Raw genomic sequence first — 21,053 nt, forward strand, 5'->3', positions numbered from 1 at the left:
TCCTTTCTATTATCCATTATTAATATTACTTAGTGTTACCTGACATTTTCAGAAGGTGAAATCTTTGGTTTTCTAAAGGCAGCTTATGTGCTTCTTACCAAGATCAGTGTTGTCCAAACACAAAAATAATAGCAGGATTGAATTCCTCACACACAAAAACATTTTTAAGACCCCTCACTGAATAAATTTTTTTAAAAAAAATCCCTAAAATGACATGCTCCACAATGCCGTGTTCTTAATCCAATGTTACATAACACTAACACTCGGGGGTAGAGATTTGTAAGGGACAATTGTGGGTGGAATTCTCCTGCCTACTTATCAATCCCCTCAAATACCACCCCAGGACATTTTTGCCCTTTTTTTTGGTCCCCAGCTGAGGTCCAACGAAAACCAGATTTGTGGATGGGATTCTCGGTGTGTTTCTGTGTTTGTGCGATAAGGGAAAAATTAGCTAAGTAAAGATTCTTGTCCGCCCCACTTCTTCTCCGAAAATTCCCCCATCCCATTCACTGTCTTGCAGCAAACCTTCCTAGAAATATATATTTAATTCTAAATTCTAAACATGTTCCAGGCTAGCTAAGAAAACAAAATGACTCAAGCCCAAACAGTGACTTGGAATATCTAAGAAGCCAGAATGTTAATAACTGAGGGTGATGTACTGTCCCAAGAATATAGGTGGGAAGAGCAGCAGTTCACATTTTTAAAAACAATTTTTTGATCCTGGACCGTGGACTTAACAGATCAGTCTGATTACCCCATCCCCAAACTGGAAAAAGAATAAATCTTCTCCCCACAGGATGATGCCATGTTAAAAGCAAACTTGTATGTATCAGTATGAGCCCCGAAACTGGTGGATTCAAGGGACAACAGTAAAGATCTATAACTTATTAAGGAGAGCTGAAGGGATAAGGAAGAGATAAGAATCAAACTGGCAGGACTGTTCTAACAAAACTGATTCTTTTGTTGGGTCTTTAAGGGACTGAAAATTGAATGTAACAGAGAAGGCAAAATCAGCGCTTGAATTCCAATAGGGCTGGAAGAATAGCTCCTTTAGCTAGTGTTTTTAGAAAGCTTTCCTTTGGATGGAGGGAGGTCAGGAGGGGCAAATCAAGGGCTCCCCGTCCCCAATAATTCAAATACTAGGTTAAATTAACAAATCTAACAAAGGCACAAAATGGACAGCATTTCACCAGTAGTTTTGAAATGACATGGCAGCCTTTTCTCAATTTCTGGAACAGTTTTTCACAGCTACCTAGATTATTATGCACTTGTTTGCAGTGCTCTTCAGTGTTAGATTATTGGTTAGCTGTATACTTTGTGTCTTTTTATTTATTTCTCCCGTATATAAGATATACAGTATTAGCTTGTAATAATAATAATAATAATAATAATAATAATAATAATAATAATAATAATATTTATTATTTGTACCCCGCCCATCTGGCTGGATTTCCCCAGCCACTCTGGGCGGCTTCCAACAAAAATCAGATACAAAAATATCACACATTAAAAACTTCCCTAAAAAGGGCTGCCTTCAGGTATTTTCTGAATGTCAGGTAGTTGTTGTATCTCCTTGACCTGTGATGGGAGGGCGTTCCATAGGGCGGGCGCCACTACCGAGAAGGCCCTCTGCCTGGTTCCCTGTAGCTTTGCTTCTCTCAGTGAGGGAACCGCCAGAAGGCCCTCAGCGCTGGATCTCAGTGCCCGGGCTGAATGATGGGGGTGGAGACGCTCCTTCAGGTATACTGGGCCGAGGCCGTTTACAGTTGTTTTCATCTTTTAGTAAACAGAAATGGATACGATTGAACCACTTTTGCATTGTATTAATTTCAATGGGAGAATTAAGCACATGCTTCACTCTCTTGTTGAAATCACTAGGACTGAAATGTGCTTGCAGTTGCTTGAAATCATGTGTAGTTTGCTTACATTGGCTTTATGTATCTGTGCCTTTTGAAGTTTTTTTTTTAAATATCTACGCCTCACTCTTCTTCCAAACAGTTCAGAGCAGAATTCACGAAAGCTTAGATATAGTTCCTCAGGAGTCTCCCAACCAGGCGCTCCTTAAAGGATCAGACCTGCATCTTATGAGTATCCTGTTGTTGTTGTTCAGTCGTTCAGTTGTGTCCGACACTTTGTGACCCCATGGACCAGAGCACGCCAGGCACCCCTATCCTCCACTGCCTCCCGCAGTTTGGCCAAACTCATGTTAGTAGCTTTGAGAACACTGTCCAACCATCTCATCCTCTGTCGTCCCATTCTCCTTGTGCCCTCCATCTTTCCCAACATCAGGGTCTTTTCCAGGGAGTCTTCCCTTCTCATGAGGTGGTCAAAGTACTGGAGCCTCAACTTCAGGATCTGTCCTTCTAGTGAGCACTCAGGGCCGATTTCCTTCAGAATGGATAGGTTTGATAGGTTTGATCTACAGGATACTTAAAAACAAAAATCCGCTTTTGGATTTCAGCAATGTTAGTTTGAAAAAGAGAAGAGAGCTATTCATCACCCAACAACCACTAAGATTGAGCAATAATCAATCAATCAATCAATCAATTGACTGAGCAATTATGCAGCAATTGAGTTCAGGCACTTCCCTGAAAAGAAACTGCATAAATGCTTCAGATTTGGGGCTTATATGCCCTGGTAATGCCCTTGAAATGTGGACAAATATTTTTCATGAATATTCCCAAGCAGGATAGCTCAGTCGGTGGAGCATGAGATTGAGGGTTGTGGGTTCGAGCCCCAGATTGGTTGAAAGATTCCTGCATTGCAGGGGGTTGGACTAGATGACCCTCGTGGTCCCTTCCAACCCAACAATTCTATGAGACTGCTGTAATGTGCTGAACGTGAGGCTACCTTTGAAAACAGTTAAGATGTTGTTAAGATGTTGATGGCTGCTTGGAGATCAGAGCATGTAACACCAATTGTGTACTGGGCACAGTCGTGTTTCTGGGCTCAATTAAGAGTGCTGGCTTTGATCTTTAAAGCTCTTATTTGTTTGGGATAGAGTTATTTGAAGAACCGTCTGTACCCATATGAACCTGCCCAGGCCTTAAAATCTTCCTCAGAAGAACTGCTTATAAGCTTGCCAAGAAGGTCAATTCAGTTGACAGGCACAAGAGACAGGGTCCTTTCTATGTTTCCCACCAGATTATGAACTCTCCAGATTGTAAGCAGGGTTTGAAAGCTCACTTGTTTGAAAGCTGTTACTTTAATAGCCTATTATTGACTGGATAGAATTTCTGTTTTGCTCCTTTACTTATTTTAACCAGCCCATGCTTTTAATTACTTGCTTGTAATGCTGCTTTTGAAATGTTATTTTTTTTTAATGTTAATGTGGTTTATATGAGATGTAAGCGGTCTTGGGTGGACTGTGCCCCAAGGTTGGCCTATAAATAACTTTATATAAGTTTGTGTTTGTTTAAAACTCTTGAGGACCCCGTATATTTCACTGTTCACTTGTTAGAATCCCATTCATTTTAGAGCCAGGGTGTTGTAGTGGTTAGAGCATTAGACTGGGACCATTGGAGAAGAAGAGTTTGCATTTGAGTTTGATATCCCGCTTTATCACTACCCAAAGGAGTCTCAAAGCGGCTAACATTCTCCTTTCCCTTCCTCCCCCACAACAAACACTCTGTGAGGTGAGTGGGGCTGAGAGACTTCAGAGAAGTGTGACTAGCCCAAGGTCACCCAGCAGCTGCATGTGGAGGAGTGGAGACGTGAACCCAGTTCACCAGATTACGAGTCTACCGCTCTTAACCACTACACCACACTGGAGGCCAGGTTCAAATCTCCAGTCAGCCATGATGGTCACTTGGGTGACTTTGGGCCAGCCACTGCCTCTCAGCCTAACCTAAAGAAGAAGAGTTTGGATTTGATATTCCGCTTTATCACTACCCAAAGGAGTCTCAAAGCGGCTAACATTCTCCTTTCCCTTCCTCCCCCACAACAAACACTCTGTGAGGTGAGTGGGGCTGAGAGACTTCAAAGAAGTATGACTAGCCCAAGGTCACCCAGCAGCTGCATGTGGAGGAGCGGAGACACGAACCCGGTTCACCAGATTATGATTCTACCACTCTTAACCACTACACTACACTGGCTCTTAAAAATAAATACAAAAATTATTAAAAATAAATACAAAATGAGTGTGTCTGCCATGGGCACCTTGAGCACCTTGGGTGGAAGGTGGGGTGACCTTAATCACATTAAATTATATGGTTCTTTCCCATTTCTGTTGCTTACATTAATTACGTGGACCTTTTCTTCTCGCTTTTACGGGGAAGGCTTTCTTTTCTTTTGCTGCTGCCGTTGCCATTTGTGGTGACAGCGACAGAGCTGATTTCAGGGGCCTCCTCCTCCTGCCATTTTATTTTCCCAGTTGTATTGTGCCTGGTTATTCAATTGTGCTTAATAGTGCAATGAAAACAAATCCCATTTGTATCCCGTTAGTTAGTGATTGCGTTCATTCCGTAACAAATGAAATTTGAAGTGAAGACTTCCCGTTGAGTTTGATTTTTCATTTGTTTTAAATGAATGCCCATCCCTAGTCCTACCCCTAGTCATTGCCCCTGTCCCGTGAAGATAATGGGGGGGAGTTATTTTGCAACCCACATTCTCACATTAGCTAGGACATGGCCATGTAATAATACCGAAAATGTTTACCACAAGAAAAGCAATAAATAATAGGTCCTCTTTGCCCAGAACACCAATCTTCATGGTAAAACTACCAGTTACAACTGTATATGATTCATAACCTCTGGGTGTCCCACCTTCCTGTCAGCCTCCTTTGGGGTTAGTTAATTCTGGAGCATTGGTGCATTAGATATGAGTGGATCATGCCCTCGTGCAGCCACATATTACCCGCTATCAGAGAAGCCTGCCTCTTGTTTTTCTGAGTGGTTGCATTCGGACATAATGCTATTCCACGATTTCCTGTTGCTTCTCCCTCCCCTCCTTCAGAACAGCCGTGAGGATGAAATCAGAAATGTTCACTTCGGTTCTGACTTGCTGCCGTTTTGAATTACCACAGTTTCGTGTTCAGCAGCCACACAAAACTGTAGTTATTTCAGAAAGGAGATAGTGAAAGCTTCTAGTTTATAACAGCCGTTGGAGAGGATTTTGGGTGGCGCAGGGAGCATACAAGTTCAGACATCTGTCCAAACCAGGCCTCATATGTCACTAATGTGAACTTCCCACATTCAAATACTCTTTTACCTTCTAAAACTGAACTTGGGGGGAGATATACTCAGGTGCCTCCAATTTTAAATAAAAATGTGTGCACCTAAGCTCTCAGACATTTGGAAAGCACTAGTTTAGAAGTGTCTCGCCCATACTTGGGACATAAAGGTAAAGGGACCCCTGACCATCAGGTCCACTCCTGTCCGACTCTGGAGTTGCAGCGTTCATCTTGCTCTATAGGCCAAGGGAGCCGGCGTTTGTCCGCAGACAGCTTCCGTGTCATGTGGCCAGCATGACAAAGCCGCTTCTGGTGAACCAGAGCAGCGCATGGAAACGCTGTTTACCTTCCTGCTGGGGCAGTCCCTATTTATCTACTTGCACTTTGACGTGCTTTCGAACTGCTAAGTGGGCAGGAGCTGGGACCGAGCAACGGGAGCTCACCCCATCGCGGGGATTCGAACAGCCGACCTTCCGATCAGCAAGCCCTAGGCTCTGTGGTTTAACGCACAGCGCCACCTGGGTCCCAACTTGGGACTTACTCCCAAGCAATTTTTCATCAGATTGCAGTTCTTATAATCCATAGCACCTTTTGTGTTTTTCATTTTTCAGCGCATTAGAATTCATGCAGCAGAATAGCCTCCATGTAGGGTTGCCATATTTCAAAATGTAAAATTACTGACACCCACAAAGTTGATTTTAAGCTTTTGGAGCTGTTTCCACTTCTTTTTTCATCGCATTGCCATACATTCGGGTTTTCCCTGACGCCATTTTTACACCCGAAAACCAGGACATTTTCCTGACGTATGGCATGCCTACCTCCATGCTGCCCTATTTCTATAATATCTTCAAAATCTCCCATGTAGTTTCCAGTGGCTTAATGCATGCCTCCTTCAGAAAAAAAACCATGGAATAATATTCCAAGCAGATAGGCATGAGGTTTTGCAGACCACTTGCAAGTTATTGTTGTTCTTGCTGCTGCTGCTGTTTTAAATGGTATAACTGTTCATTTTTGCAACTGAATGAATCGCATTTCCTAGCCAATAATGCAGATGATCAGAATTCTTCCAGAATCATAGATACCATAGAATCATAGGGTTGGAAGGGACGTTTCATACATTGCAAATTAAGACGGAAAAAGATTACTTAGTTAACGCAGGAGCCTGTTTCTGAAATACTTATTGTTGAAACTTGTACACCTCTTTTCTGTGAAATCGCTACGTTTAAATTCCAAACTAGCGTTTTCATTTGTGTGGTCAAAAAGCAAACATGGTCCGGTATTTCACTTCAGTGCCGATATCGTTTTATTATTATTCATAAAGTGCCTGTCGTTATGCTTCATTATTTCTGCCTTTTCCCTCAGAGCTGCTGAAATTCTGGATTTGTGAATTTCTGCATAAACTCTGCCAACCTGAGAAATATTTTATTTTTTAAACTAGGTCACAGTCCCTCCCCAGAATACCTCTTTGGCAAGCATGCAGAGTAGGATGCTGGCCACTACCCAGAATGCTTCCTGCTTTTCGCCCCATCCCAGGTCCCAGCTCATAATTTACCTTGAGCTTCAAGCTCAAGTAAATTCCTCACAGGAGCTTTGGGCTGGAATGGAAGCAGGACAACCTTCCATACTCTGCAATAGCTGGAGCACAGTGGAGTACTAAGAGGAAAAGGCAGGAATTGTGCCCTTATATTCCTAATTTTGGTTATCTGGTTCCAAGTGTAGTCCTGCTCCTAGCAGACTAAATGGAGTGGGTCTACTCTAAGTAGGACTTAGCTGACGACAACCCTAAATCCTAACAGCAAATGTAGTGGAAATAAATGTCAGATGTTTCCATTGAAAAAGAAGTCATAGCTATCATTTTTTAAAAAACACTTTAAATTATGGACTCTGTCCCTGTAAGATTAAATCCATCACTGTTTCAATGCTGCTCCGGGTGAATTTCAGGTGGAAGAATACAAAATCTTAGACGTAGGCTGTCTGTGCTTGTTGTTGGGGCTGTGGTGTTCCCCCCCCCTGTACGTTTCCCTCCCTGTTGTCTACCCCCCCCCTCTGACGTTCTTTGGGGTATCTTAAAATTGCTAATTGTCTGTGTTCAATTTCCAGAGAGAGCATGTGGGGCTGTGCCAGGTCAGCTGTTAACACTTTTCGTTTTTTCAACTCCAGGTATGAAGTATTTTATTGTGCATTATATAATGTTGATATTGTGTGCTTGAAATTTCTGGGAAGCCGTTTGCTTCTGTCTTATTTCCCTCTGTCACGTGGCTGACCACTGTAAAACAAAACAAAGGATTTCTGGAGGGAAGGTGCAAAGTTAGCACTTCCGTATTTTGCTGCATTGTTTTCCTCTTCACTAGAAAGCGGGTGTGGGGGGGGGCCCCACTGGTATCCAAAAATCTCTAAGGGATCCAACATTATATCCTCCCGATATTGTTGGACCACGGTTCCCATCAACCCCAGCCAGCCTGGCCACTGATCAGGTATGGTGAGAGCATCCAACAATGTTTGGGGGCCACCATTTTGCCTAGCCCTGCTTTAGATGAACAAAATGTAGCGCCAGCCTGCACAGCTTGGGGTTCACCTACTCAAAAGCAGCCCTCCGGGGCATGGCAAATATCCAATTCATCCAGCCTGCCTGAGTCTACAGAAACAGGTGGGGGGCGGGCTATTAAGCACCTGGGGGGCTCCATTCATCATGGAGGGTAGCACGTTCTGCAGGCCCGATGTGTCAAAATTGCTGCCGTCCAGTTAGGTGGCCAAACTCTGCATCTGTGGACATTGAACACAAGTAGATTGGAGAAGGAAGCCTTGCTTGCCAGTCAGCTCACATTCAGTATTTTTATCACCAGGTACACAACACTTCATTTGCACTTCATCTGCCCACCAGAGGGCTGCTTCACACATTGCACCGTATTTTTCGCTCCATAGGGCGCACCGGACCATAGGGCGCACCTCGTTTTTAGAGGAGGAAACCCAGGAATTTTTTTTCTGGTTTTCCTCCTCTAAAAGCCCTGTGTTTTTGAGGATCAGCTAAAAGTTTTGCAGCTTTTTTTGCAAAGGGAAAAGCCCTGTTTTTTTGAGGATCAGCTAAAAGTTTTGCAGCTTTTTTGCAAAGGGGGAAAAGCAAAGAGGAAAAGCCCTGTTATTATGGGGTTCAACTCACATTTCTGCAGCTTCTAAAGGAAAGGGAGTCTTTTCTATAGTTTCCAGACAGATAATCTAATCAGCCAGTCACATGTCACTGGGGAAACAAACAACCTCCCTCTGCAGCACATTCAACAAAGGAGGGCGGGGCTGAAAGGGAGCCGGGACTCTTATCTCTCTCCCAATCTCTTGCTGATCAGCTGCTGAGGGGGGTCCTTTCAACACCCCCTTTTCTCTTTGTAAAATAAAAAGCATGATCCTCTTTTGGCCCCTGGGCAATTCAGCTCCAGGGACCACCATTTGCTCCATAAGACGCACAGATATTTCCCCTTAATTTTTAGGAGGAAAAAAGTGCGTCTTGTGGAGCGAAAAATACGGTATGTGATTGTCATTGAGAAAGCAAATACTATGTGTTTCTGTCCCCATTGGAAGGCAGTTGTGTGAAGCATCTCCAGCAGGGATCGGGCTGGTTTCCATCATGCCAGCAAAAGCCTTTGTTTTGGGATGACTTTGTTGGGATGGTTGGAACCAGTATAAACCACATAGGAGCTGCCTCACATGAATGGATCCCTATCCAGAATTTGTCTTGTTATAACAAAGGAAGCTGTCTGCCAGACCCTTGCTCCATCACTCTGACTATACCAGGGATAGTTAACCTTTTTATACCTACCGCCCACTAATGCATCTTTCTTGATGGTAAAATTTCTGTACCACCCGCCAGTGCTCGATGGAAGTAGGATTCAGCTTATGCCGTAGAACCCCCTACCGCCCACCTAGAATCCTGAAACGCTCACTAGTGGGCGGTAGGGACCAGATTGACAACCCCTGGTCTACACAATGGATGACTTGCTTGTCGACCTCCAGATGCGGTTGGACTCCAGGTCCCATCAACCATTGCCAACATGGCCAGTAGTCAAGGATAATGGGAGTTGGACTTCCACCAACCTCTGGAGCGACACAGGTTCCCCACTCCTGGTCTCCATTGACTGGAAGCAGTTCTTCAAGGTTTCAGAGATGAGGCTTTCTCAGTCCTGCCTGGGGTTGCCAGAGATTGAGCCTGGGTCTTTTCACATGCAGAGCATGTGTGCTCTGCCACTCTGCCACTGAACTTTGGCCCTTTCCTTTGGTGGTGGCAGCAATGTCCCTGGCACAAAGTATGAAGTGTGAGCCTTAGCCAGATGTTGTCCCCCGTGAATCTGTGCCCCTTAACCTTAATCTGCATTCATTGAAACTGATGTCATCATATGTGCTTGACTTCCCAGGAGATCAGAAAGACCCAAAGTTGCTGCAGTGTTGGTGCTGAATCTGGACCCTAGCTGCTATACATATCGTGCTAGAAAGCCAGACCGGCACCTAATGTTACACAAGCAGTGGCTCAGTTTTAAAAATGAAGCCTGCTGTGTACAACACCATGTACCTGTAGGTCAGGCATAGGCAAACTTGGCCCTCCAGATGTTTTGGGACTACAATTCCCATCGTCCCTGACCAGTGGTCCTGTTAGCTAGGGATCATGGGAGTTGTAGTCCCAAAACATCTGGAGGGCCAAGTTTGCCTGTGCCTGACATAGGTGAATTATTTCAGCCTGGCTGGCATCGTGCTTTGACCTTGTAGAATTGCTCTTCTACTTAAGCCTGTTTAGTCCATTTGTGGCCACTGGGGTGCAAGGACCTGCATGTCCCTTAGGAATCCAACCTTGCAACTTCCAACAGCTGCAGAGATTGCAACAGAAACTGGCCACACATGCTGACAGCATACAGACAATTGCAGGTGCCTACTGGCATACACTGAAGCCAAGTGTCAGTTTTGGTGTTTGGTGCTTTCATACTTGAGTAGTTTGGAGTGTTGCAAGCAGCGACATAACTTCAGGTGGCTGCAGATGCCTGTAACTGTTGATGTTTGTCTTGCCTTTTGTTGCTTTAAATGACAATGTGCTGACTGCAGTATTGACTGTCAGGTTAAGGTCCAATGAAAGTTCAGTTTAAATCCTGGTCAACAGCTGTACGTATAAACTTCCAGCCCACATGAAAGTAGAAACGTGAGAATTGAGACAGTGGAATTTTGATGGTTCACCATCCATGTTAGTCTGTCATAACTGGCCACAAGGAGATATTATTGAAGCATGCTTAGAAGTTCTAATCTCTCACTCATCCACACACACATAAATCTATCTAAATCTATATACACATACATACATACATCTTTTCCCCGCTTGGGGAGAGAATTTGTGTTTTCTCTTTGAGACCCAAGCTGCAGTGGCAGAACGTCAAAGCCACATATGCAAAGACGGGATTTGTAGAAGAAAAACAGCAAGTGTTTGACTCTTCTCCCTGGTGGAAATCCCCCCCTTGCAACCCCCCCCCCCAATTCTGTTGCCATGTGTGTGTTGAGTGGAGAAAAGCAGCCGAAAGATGTCGCAGGGAGAAAGTAGCAGGCAGAAGACAAGGTGAAGAGTCCATCCATCAGCTCTTCTCTGCAGACTGACACGTACATGCTTTCAGCAGAGAATAAGCAAACATTTGGCTTCGTTAAGAGCTAGTTGCAAGGTCCATACCACTCAGGGCACTAGTTCTTGATAAAGTGAAAGGACATTTTGTGTTGCTTTGCTTGGATGTGGTTGGTTGTCCTCCTCCCAGTCATGGGTGCTCTGCCAATACCTAATATAGCAGGTGTTTTGATATGGATGGATCACATGAAAACTGGCAGATGTGTTCAGTGGTGCTGTTCTCCTGTCAGAGAGTTTTTAGTGGGTCTTGATAGATAAGTCGTTGACCCTACCCAGTTCTGTATGAGTCATCTTGGAGAATCCGTTACTTTCAGTGTGCTGAAAGTACAGTTTTGTTTTGCTATCCTTAAAACGCCGGTCTGCCCTATTCTTTCTTAACGTCTTCTGCTTCATCATTTTTGGGGTCGGACTCGCAAAAACTTAAATTATCTAAAGCTAGAATTATGCTCATGGATGTAGCATGTCTTTCTGGTGCCATGTCTAATGTGCAGTACCCATCCTTTAGTGGAGAATGAACAGCAGGGGGGTTAGAACTGCTACAGATGTACCTGGAACATGTTCTTTACATGCTCCTATGACGTCTGAAATATAGTTTCTCCTTTCTTCTTGGCCATGCAGCTTTGTTGCCCTTTCAGAGCAATATTAGATGAAGCTAAATGAATATGGTATTAGAGAATTATTGAAACAAAATAGGAAATTCTTTCCAGTAGCACCTTAGAGACCAACTGAGTTTGTTCTTGGTATGAGCTTTCGTGTGCATGCACACTTCTTCAGATACTTCTTCAGACACTTCTTCAGTGTGCATGCACACGAAAGCTCATACCAAGAACAAACTCAGTTGGTCTATAAGGTGCTACTGGAAAGAATTTCCTATTTTGTTTCGACTATGGCAGACCAACACGGCTACCCACCTGTAACTAGAAAATTATTGTTGTTGTTTTTTAAGGAGAGGGAACAGTAGGGTAGCGAAGTAGGTGATTTGCAGAGTTGTGTGGTTAGATGTGGACTACTGATTTATTACTAATGTTTGTCATTATGGAGGAGGGTTTCATGAGCAGGAATTGCAATGCAAGGACCCTCGGGGACTGCAATGTGTACCCATACATTGCACACATGCCTGTCAGTAAAGACTGACTGGGTCTCGCAGTGTCAGGGGCGATGGGCGGATTTTGCCCTAACCACAGCTATCGTTTCCAAGTGTAATAGATCACTATCCTCCATAAGAATGGCAAATACTGATTTATGGAAGAAAGTAAAGAGTAGCAATCTGGGATGAAGGGCTTAGGCGGGTGTCCTTGCGATATTGTTTGAGACACATGCTCAAGACTTTTTATTTCAGCAGCCTTAACCAGACGCAAAATTTAGTTATGCATATTTGTTTGGGGAAAGTTTTGCTGATTTTATCTGTGTTTTTATGTATACTTGTTTTTTTAACAGTTTTTCTGGTTTTATGTATAATTACATTCTGTGCATAGCTTAGAGCAGGCATGTCCAACAGGTAGATCATGATCTACTGGCAGATCACCGGACGTCTGCGGTAGATCACTGGTAGATCATTGGCTCCCCCCAAAGAAGCTGAACAACTGTGGCGCCCCTAAAAAAAAAAAAGCTCAACATTTTACCTCCTCCCTGAAAAAACTCAACAACTTTGACCCGAACCGCCCCATGGGCCTTCCTCCTTCCTAAAAAAGCTCAACAACTTTGACCTGAACCCCAAAAAAGGGGGTAGATCACTGCCACTTTTTAACTCTGTGAGTAGATCACAGTCTCTTGGGAGTTGGCCACTCCTGGCTTAAGAGACTTTCCTACATGTTTCTGAATGAATCAACAGACCTATTTCCTACCACTGTTGCCCCAAGTGACCCCTAGCTTTTGAGAAGCAAGGTTGCTCCTGTCTGCAGAGACCCACACTAGGGTTGATTTTTTTTTTTAAAAAAAAAAATGTATGATAATGAATCCCCAATCAATGCTTTATAAATGTCACAAGGTTCATATTGCTCCTTCGCCCTTTCTGCTCTCTGCCTGGCATTCGTTTGGCTCTTGCAGCCTCCTTTTCTTTCTGATTTTCCTTTGGCCACACAGCAAGCTCCCTTTTGCCAGATGGGCTGTGCCTGGCAGCTGGAAAATCCAGGTGCCAAATTCTAGAATGTAGCTTTTGCACGTTGACATGAGGGCCTGTTGTTGCCTTCTTGGATCACAGCTTGGCTTACTCTCTGACTGGCAGCTGTGGAGCAGTCTTTGGGGTTTCATGTAAAGGGAAACAGTTGTGGGTTGGATGCATTGCTTGGTTTGAATGACCTTGTTAAATAATATTTTCTAAGTCTAAGGTGAAATTACTTACATTTTCTCTCATATATATATCTGTTTCTGTGTGTGTGTGTGCGTGTGTGTATTCTGCTTTTGTTTACACTGATAATGCTTACCTTTTTCAACACCCTTCTTAAATTCTTTATTTACTTCTTTATTTACTTATTTATTTCTACCCTGCCCATCTGGCTGGGTTTCCTTTCCCCTCCCTGCATCCACTCATTCATGTTCATCCATGCTTTTAATTGCATGAACATTGTACTTAACATTCAGTCTGACTGTACTGACACGCTTTTTGAAAATGAATCTAACCAATTAATCAATATTGAGTGTATTTATTTATTTATTTGATTCCATTTATGAATCACTTCCCATAAGATATCTCAGAGCCTTTTCATAACAGAAACATCAACAATAAAAACAGCTAAAAACAGTTCCATACGTAAAAACAATTCTGTACATGAAAACAGTGGAAAATACCATATTTTTCGCTCCATATAGGACGCACCGGACCATAGGGCGCCCCTCGTTTTTAGAGGAGGAAACAAGAAAAAAAATATTTTTTCTGGTTTTCCTCCTCTAAAAGCCCTGGGTTTTTTTTGAGGATCAGCTAAAAGTTTTGCAGCTTTTTTTGCAAAGGGAAAAGCCCTGGTTTTTTGAGGATCAGCTAAAAGTTTTGCAGCTTTTTTGCAAAGGGAAAAGCCCTGGTTTCTTCAGGATCAGCTAAACGTTTTGCAGCTTCTTTTGCAAAGGGGGAAAAGCAAAGAGGAAAAGCCCCGTTTTTATGGGGTTCAACTCACATTTCTGCAGCTACTAAAGGAAAGGGAGCCTTTTCTACAGTTTCCAGACAGATAATCTAATCAGCCAGTCACATGTCGCTGGGGAAACAAACAACCTCCCTTTGCAGTACATTCAGCAATGGAGGGCGGGGCTGAAAAGCCGGGACTCTTATCTCTCTCCCGATCTCTTGCTGATCAGCTGCTGAGCGGGGTCCTTTCAACACCCCCTTTTCCCTTTTGGCCCCTGGGCAATTCAGCTCCAGGGACCACCATTTGCTCCATAAGACGCATAGATATTTCCCCTTACTTTTCATGAGGAAAAAAAGTGCGTCTTATGGAGCAAAAAAATGGTAACTCTATATGTATAATCAGTCAAAAGCAATCCTTTACACTTGCCTGAGAGTAAATACTATTGAGTGAAATGTCGCTTACATCTGACTCAGCATGCATAAGATTGTGCTTGTAAGTATTGCAGACCCACAAAATATACCTCTCAACCCCCTCATCTTGAATTATTGTCCGAAAAGTTCAGTGGTCAAGACTACAGATGTTGGACATCCCTAGATGAAAGAGTGTCAGTTCTGTGATGGTAGAGCCAAAGCAATATTCTACACAAATCAGGGGCGTAGCAAGGTAAATTGGTACCTGGGGACAAAAAATTTTTGCCCCCCCCCCCGAGGCATGGGAAGGTCAGGTGGTACCCGGTGTGGAAAATTTCTTGTCAACCCCCCCATTGATTCCCCCCCCCAAAAAAAAATGGTTTTACGTTATTTCATATTTTCTTACAAAGGATTAATAACAAGTAATAATAATAAAACCTTTTATTTATATCCCACCCTCCCTGGCCGAAGTCAGGCTCAGGGTGGCTAACATCAGATACATAACATTGGTATAAAATCAAACAATAATTAAATTACCTCCTAAAAACATCTCAAAATCAAATTAAAGTCTAATTAGATGGCTTTCCACAGGGTTAGGGTTGGAAACAGCAAGTGTTCTCTGAACTGACATTTCAGCCTTCACGACATAGGAAAACAGCCAAGTGAACAGCTATTTTAGTGGAGGAGGGTCAAGATATTAACCGATATGCATGAAATTTCATATATAGCTATATAATCCCTAGTATATTAAGATAAGACCTTCGGAGCAGGCATTTTCAAAAAAAATTCAAAAAAAATTGTTCCTTGATAATTTGTCACCCCCTCCATTATGGAACACGGGACGGACCACCCCTGACACAAATACACCCACAGTGAAAATGCATCCATTTTTAAGGGTTGTGTTGTGTCTCTGGAGCCGGCCTTAACAGATAATGCTACAGAATGAATGTGAGAAAGAGAAACTATTTACATTCTTCATATAGCCTTGAGTATTTTTTTCCCCTGATGAGAAGAAGACAGGCTTCCTAGAAATGCTGTTTATCTCCATCCCTACTACACAAAAAGTCATCGGTGTGGATTTGTACGTTGCATTTTGATGTGATTAAGCATTTTAAGCCTATCGATTTCATGCTGAGGATTAATGATGCTGCATGAACAAGCATCAAGGAATAAAACGTATTTACATGCTTGATTTGAAACATCCCCCCCCCCCGCAAAAGACTCCAAAGAACCTGTTGCTGGATAGGAACGAGATACCAACAAAGCAAGACGAATTGTGCAATTGTGCACTGAAAGAGACCTGAATTGACTCGTTTTAAGCATAAAGAGATCCAGGAATATGAGGGCTTGATCAGGATTGATTGTGCCATCTTGGATACTTAACACCAGTGTTTGACTTACTCTGCTGGAATAAGAGATTAACAGGATTTCATTATGTGTAACTGCGTATCGGATTTCATTATCGGTAACGGCAACTAATCAAAGAAGGATACTTAACGGGCAGGACCTATAGATGTGTGTATGTCTGGGCAAGGGGTTTAATATTGTAGATGAGACACTCAATTCTGCTGTGATTGAGCTCAGAACTCCACAAATTCCCCAGGAGGTCTGACTGCATGTTGTACACAAACCTGTCTTAACTAAAACCTCACTGGCCATTTATTTTAAGGAGAAAAGCTATTTGGGGAGGTAGCGATTTGGAGCTGAGAAACGGCAGGCCATTTGCAGGAACTAACACATATTGGGAAACCAAGAAGTGGGAGGGAAATAAGGAAACTTTGTGTTAATTTGGAGCAGTGAAAAAGAAGACAGAGAAAGAGTTAAGCTGTGACTTATTTATTTCAAAGGTCCCACATCCAAAGCTTCTCTTTTTAAGAAACAAATGAAAGAAACAGCTGTTGTTGTTCAGTCGTTCAGTCATGTCCGACTCTTCGTGACCCCATGGACCAGAGCACGCCAGGCACACCTATCCTTCACTGCCTCTCGCAGTTTGGCCAAACTCATGTTAGTAGCTTCGAGAACACTGTCCAACCATCTCATCCTCTGTCGTCCCCTTCTCCTTGTGCCCTCCATCTTTCCCAACATCAGGGTCTTTTCCAGGGAGTCTTCTTTTCTCATGAGGTGGCCAAAGTACTGGAGCCTCAACTTCAGGATCTGTCCTTCTAGTGAGCACTCAGGGCTGATTTCTTTGAGAATGGATAGGTTTGATCTTCTTGCAGTCCATGGGACTCTCAAGAGTCTCCTCCAGCACCATAATTCAAAAGCATCAATTCTTTGGCGATCAGCCTTCTTTATGGTCCAGCTCTCACTTCCGTACATTACTACTGGGAAAACCATAGCTTTAACTATACGGACCTTTGTCGGCAAGGTGATGTCTTTGCTTTTTAAGATGCTGTCTAGGTTTGTCATTGCTTTTCTCCCAAGAAGCAGGCGTCTTGTAATTTCGTGACTGCTGTCACCATCTGCAGTGATCATGGAACCCAAGAAAGTGAAATCTCTCACTGCCTCCATTTCTTCCCCTTCTATTTGCCAGGAGGTGATGGGACCAGGGGCCATGATCTTAGTTTTTTTGATGTTGAGCTTCAGACCATATTTTGCGCTCTCAGCTATTGGGAAACAGCTATTGGGGTTCTATTACACATGTTTGCATGTAATGGATGGTTCGGCCCTTAAATTTAGCCCAAACAGCTCATTGTTTGGTGCTCTGCGATTTGCCAGTGCTAGCTTCATTGTACTATTTTCAAGTTTATTGCCCAGCCAGCTGGCCATTCCAGAATCCAATAATTAAATCACAAATGGTCAAACATGACCAAACATAATAGGCGGCCCCATGTATTATTAAAATCAAATTTAAAAATTGCCCTACCATTACTGGCAATATCAGGAAATATACATCTATCAAAATCACCCAATAAGTTACATCTATACTGAACGGCCAGCCCTTTGCAGTCAAGGTCGTACTGATTCCCTTTGTCGCTAAATATCACTTATTCCTAAATAACCTATTAGTGTATTAATTTAGTAAACCCATCCCACTTTAAATTTAGAATATTGTTTTGTACTCCCCACTTTTCTGAGCAGTAGGCAGAAGCACCCTTTTACAGGAAATGTTTTCCCGTCAGAAGAGAGTATGGGAAACTCAGGATATTTTTTGAGTCGTGGGGGAACTAGTAAACGTCCCAACAGGCAACGCTAGTCTTTAAAGCATTATCAGTTCCCCAAAGGCAACACCATCACCTTGAAGATTCTCAAGGCTGCCACTTGCTATTTAGCTGCAAAAACGTGGTCTCGCTTTTGCTTTGCTGGCTAAATTTAAACTGGGGGGAAAAAATTATTTCCAGGCAGATGTGCAAGTTTGATCTTAAGATTTAATGCTACCTCCTAAAACCTTTTGGCTCAAGGTGTGGTTGGTGAATGTTAAAGAAACAAATGGCATCACGCCATCTTGGGAAAGGGGGGAGTATAAATCAGCATGCTAGCAGAAGAGCTGGTTTTGTTGTCCCCAGTGGTTTTGTTCCTGTGTTGTTCTACGGTTTGGGTCCTGTTTACCTTGCCGCATACGTCCCTCCCCGTTCCCTGATATAAGACGAGGGTTCTCTGTTCCTGATACCATCCACTTGAGAGAGCACCAGATTGGGTCAGCTGGTATATTTGCATCACGCCAGCCTCTCTCAACTTTCCACCCCAGTATGCAGCAGCAACCGGGCCAAAGGGCAGTCAGGTACCGGTAATCGGTACAGCCGTACCGTGAGATCTGCTACTGTTCCCGCCCCCAGGGCCTGCAGAGAGCTAGGAATTTAAATGAGGAAACCAAACTAAAGTAAAGCCGATATTCTGTGCCATCTTTGGCAACAGCACTGTGTGCAGTGCTAGCCTAATTTGTCTATCATTTCGATCAATGGTTCTTAACTTGTGTTCTAGGCCTAGGGAATTTGAGAGTTCCCTTCATTTAATTTAGTTATTGAAGCATTTTTAGACTCCCTCTCAAGGTAAAACCTTGAGGTTGAATCCTGACAAGACAGAAGTACTGTTTTTTGGGGGGGGACAGGGGACGGGCGGGTATGGGGGACTCTCTGGTCCTGAATGGGGCAACTGTTGCCCTGAAGGGCCAGGTGTGCAGCCTGGGAGTCATTTTGGCCTCACAGCTGTCCATGGATGCACAGGCCAATTCTGTGTCTAGGGCAGCTGTCTACCAGCTCCATCTGGTATGCAGGCTGAGACCCTACCTGCCCACGGACTGTCTCGCCAGAGTGGTGCATGCTCTGGTTATCTCCCGCTTGGACTACTGCAATGCACTCTACGTAGGGCTACCTTTGAAGGTGACCCGGAAACTACAACTAATCCAGAATGCAGCAGCTAGACTGGTGACTTGGAGCGGCCGCCAAGACCATATAACACCAGTCTTGAAAGACCTACATAGGCTCCCAGTATGAAAACGTGGGACCGAATATTCATTGAATATTCATGAAGCATTTTCGCTGAAAGAAGCAGCCTCGAGGGCACCGTTCTGTTGCTGCAGAGAAATGAAGAACCTTCTGTTTTGAGAAGTAATTTTGGCCTTTTCTTATTATTTTAGTAAGCATTCGTTTTTGGCATCTTCCTGTGACTTTTTTTTTTTTTTTTTTTTTTAGTAAGCTGATGTAGGCGTGTTGGGTGGGAAATGCCGCCAACTGTGCAGGAGCCCTTTTTGAAAATGCATTAAACCACACCAGAAAGTCTGCATCGATTGTTCTGCCCAAATGTGTCTCAACGGATCGGAGAAATTGCACTGCAAATTACGACGGGGTTGTTTTTATACCTTCGGCTAATGAGCAGATCCTGGGGAACTTGCCGTTCTTGGCTTTCAGAGTTAAAGCGTATAATCGCCGGCTTCTCCTTAGTAATTGCCTTTCTGTGCCAACTGGGGCGACCCAGATCTCTGCCAACCAGGGTGACGGGGTTCCTGCACCCTTTAATAGGTGAGCCGATGAGGACATTTCAGGAGATTTAAGTTTTCCTTATCCCTCCTCCATGACAGTAGTAAGTCCTTATTAGTTGTGCAGCTGGTTTTCTGGGGCAGCTAGAATGTTATATTCCCGAAGACAGCAAGGCGAGAAAGCGTCTGTGTGTAAAAGCTAGATGGGTGACTCCTGGAAGGATTTGCATGAGGGGGTGGCGGTGATGGTTGGGAATTAACCCTCTCAGCCATCCGTTTGTGGGAACGGGGAGGCCATGACACCTCAGGAATTGCTGAGATTGCTGCTACTTGCGTCTCTCAGGCAAAGACTAAAGCCAGATATAAGGTACCGTCTCTTGCAAACATTTCATTTCTCTCTGCCATTTCCTCCTCCCTTTTTAGCTCCTGCACGAAATGGCTCGGTCACTCAGCAATCGTCTGTTTTTGCGCTTCCCTTGGCGTGCGCGTGTTTTGGTGGTGGGGTGTAGCTGGAGTTGAGGCTGGCTCTCATTTCTAGCTGATTCTGTCATTTCCGTTAGGCCTCGGTTTGAACGGATGCCAAAACCAACAGGTGATCCCTCTAGCAGCAAAACAGCAGGAAGTAGGCCATGCATGCATGAGACAGTTCACCAGAGGGGCTGTCTGGCTCGTCTCCATCTCTCTGCATAATTAACACACACAGAGGGCCCCCCCACACACACACTGAGAATAAAATCTGTGCAGAGCAGCTCAGTTGCAGCAGACACCAAACAGCCACTGGAGAAGAATATAGATAAAGGGAATTGCAGGGAGAGGGTGAACTGTTGAAGTGCAGAGATGCACTGCAGTCTTCAAGGGAAACGGTAGTTGGTCCTTTTAAGGAGGTGGAACCAAATTCTATTAGCTGCTGCAGAATAGCATCTGCTCAATTACCCATTATGGATATTTAAAAAGGAAAAAAAAAGGAATTGCAGAGAGTACTGGTGCTCAAATCACATTATTAAAATTGGTTTAATACTATGATGCAATTCATTTCAGGCCAATTCATTTGTTTTGTTGCTGGGGTGTTTTAATTCAGGGCCTCGGCTGGTTATCTGGCTCTCACTAACTACATGTGCTCATCTAATATTAGAATGAAGAACAAAATATCTGGCCTTTACAGGACCTCATGGCTAGAGATAATGGGTCCCTGTTAAGCAGTTCAGCACTGATCCACCTGACCAGCTATATTTTCCCACTTCTCTGTCTCCTACTGCTTAGCTTACTCAAGAGATGAAAACATATTTTGAAACAGAAGTTAAGCCTAGAAGCCAGTTTTACAATTCTGCAGTGCTTTTATATTAATAATAATATTTATTATTTGTACCCCGCCCATCTGGCTGGATTTCCCCAGCCACTCTGGGCGGCTTCCAACAGAAATCAAATACAAAAATATCACACATTAAAAACTTCCCTAAAAAGGGCTGCCTTCAGGTATTTTCTGAATGTCAGGTAGTTGTTTATTTCCTTAACCTGTGATGGGAGGGCGTTCCACAGGGCGGGCGCCACTACCGAGAAGGCCCTCTGCCTGGTTCCCTGTAGCTTTGCTTCTCACAAATGTGTTTGTATGTCACACACGTGTATATAAGTGAGATCAGCATGAATGGAATTACTAAATACATGCAATATATGTGTGTTTGTGTGTCTGTGCGTATGAGCAACTGTGTGAGAAGGGGGCAATGAGTACTGTGTGCCCATTTTTTGTGTGTTTTGTGGTGGGGTAAATAGGTGAATTGGTTGTATAAATGGGAACAGCAAATGATGCTGGTCTAGAGGAACATTCCTATCCCATCTGTCATCATGACATTCGTTTCTGTAATGT

At 43.6% G+C, this 21,053-nt stretch overlaps 1 protein-coding gene across 3 annotated transcripts in view; it reads left to right on the plus strand.

The window, feature by feature from the left end:
• The window catches only part of KLF12 (Kruppel like factor 12), a 236,330-nt gene that overhangs the window by 168,707 nt on the left and 46,570 nt on the right, over window positions 1–21,053 (plus strand). For 2 of the 3 annotated variants that reach the window (XM_033147970.1, XM_033147971.1), the window contains exon 5: window positions 7,271–7,330. The exons of the other annotated variant lie outside the window; for it this stretch is intronic. In XM_033147970.1, coding sequence (XP_033003861.1) covers window positions 7,271–7,330 — 60 coding nt within the window. The remainder of the gene's footprint in view (window positions 1–7,270; window positions 7,331–21,053) is intronic. 3 annotated transcript variants of the gene reach the window in all.

This window comes from Lacerta agilis, chromosome 4 (assembly GCF_009819535.1).
Source record: "Lacerta agilis isolate rLacAgi1 chromosome 4, rLacAgi1.pri, whole genome shotgun sequence".
Taxonomy (NCBI): Eukaryota; Metazoa; Chordata; class Lepidosauria; order Squamata; family Lacertidae; genus Lacerta; species Lacerta agilis.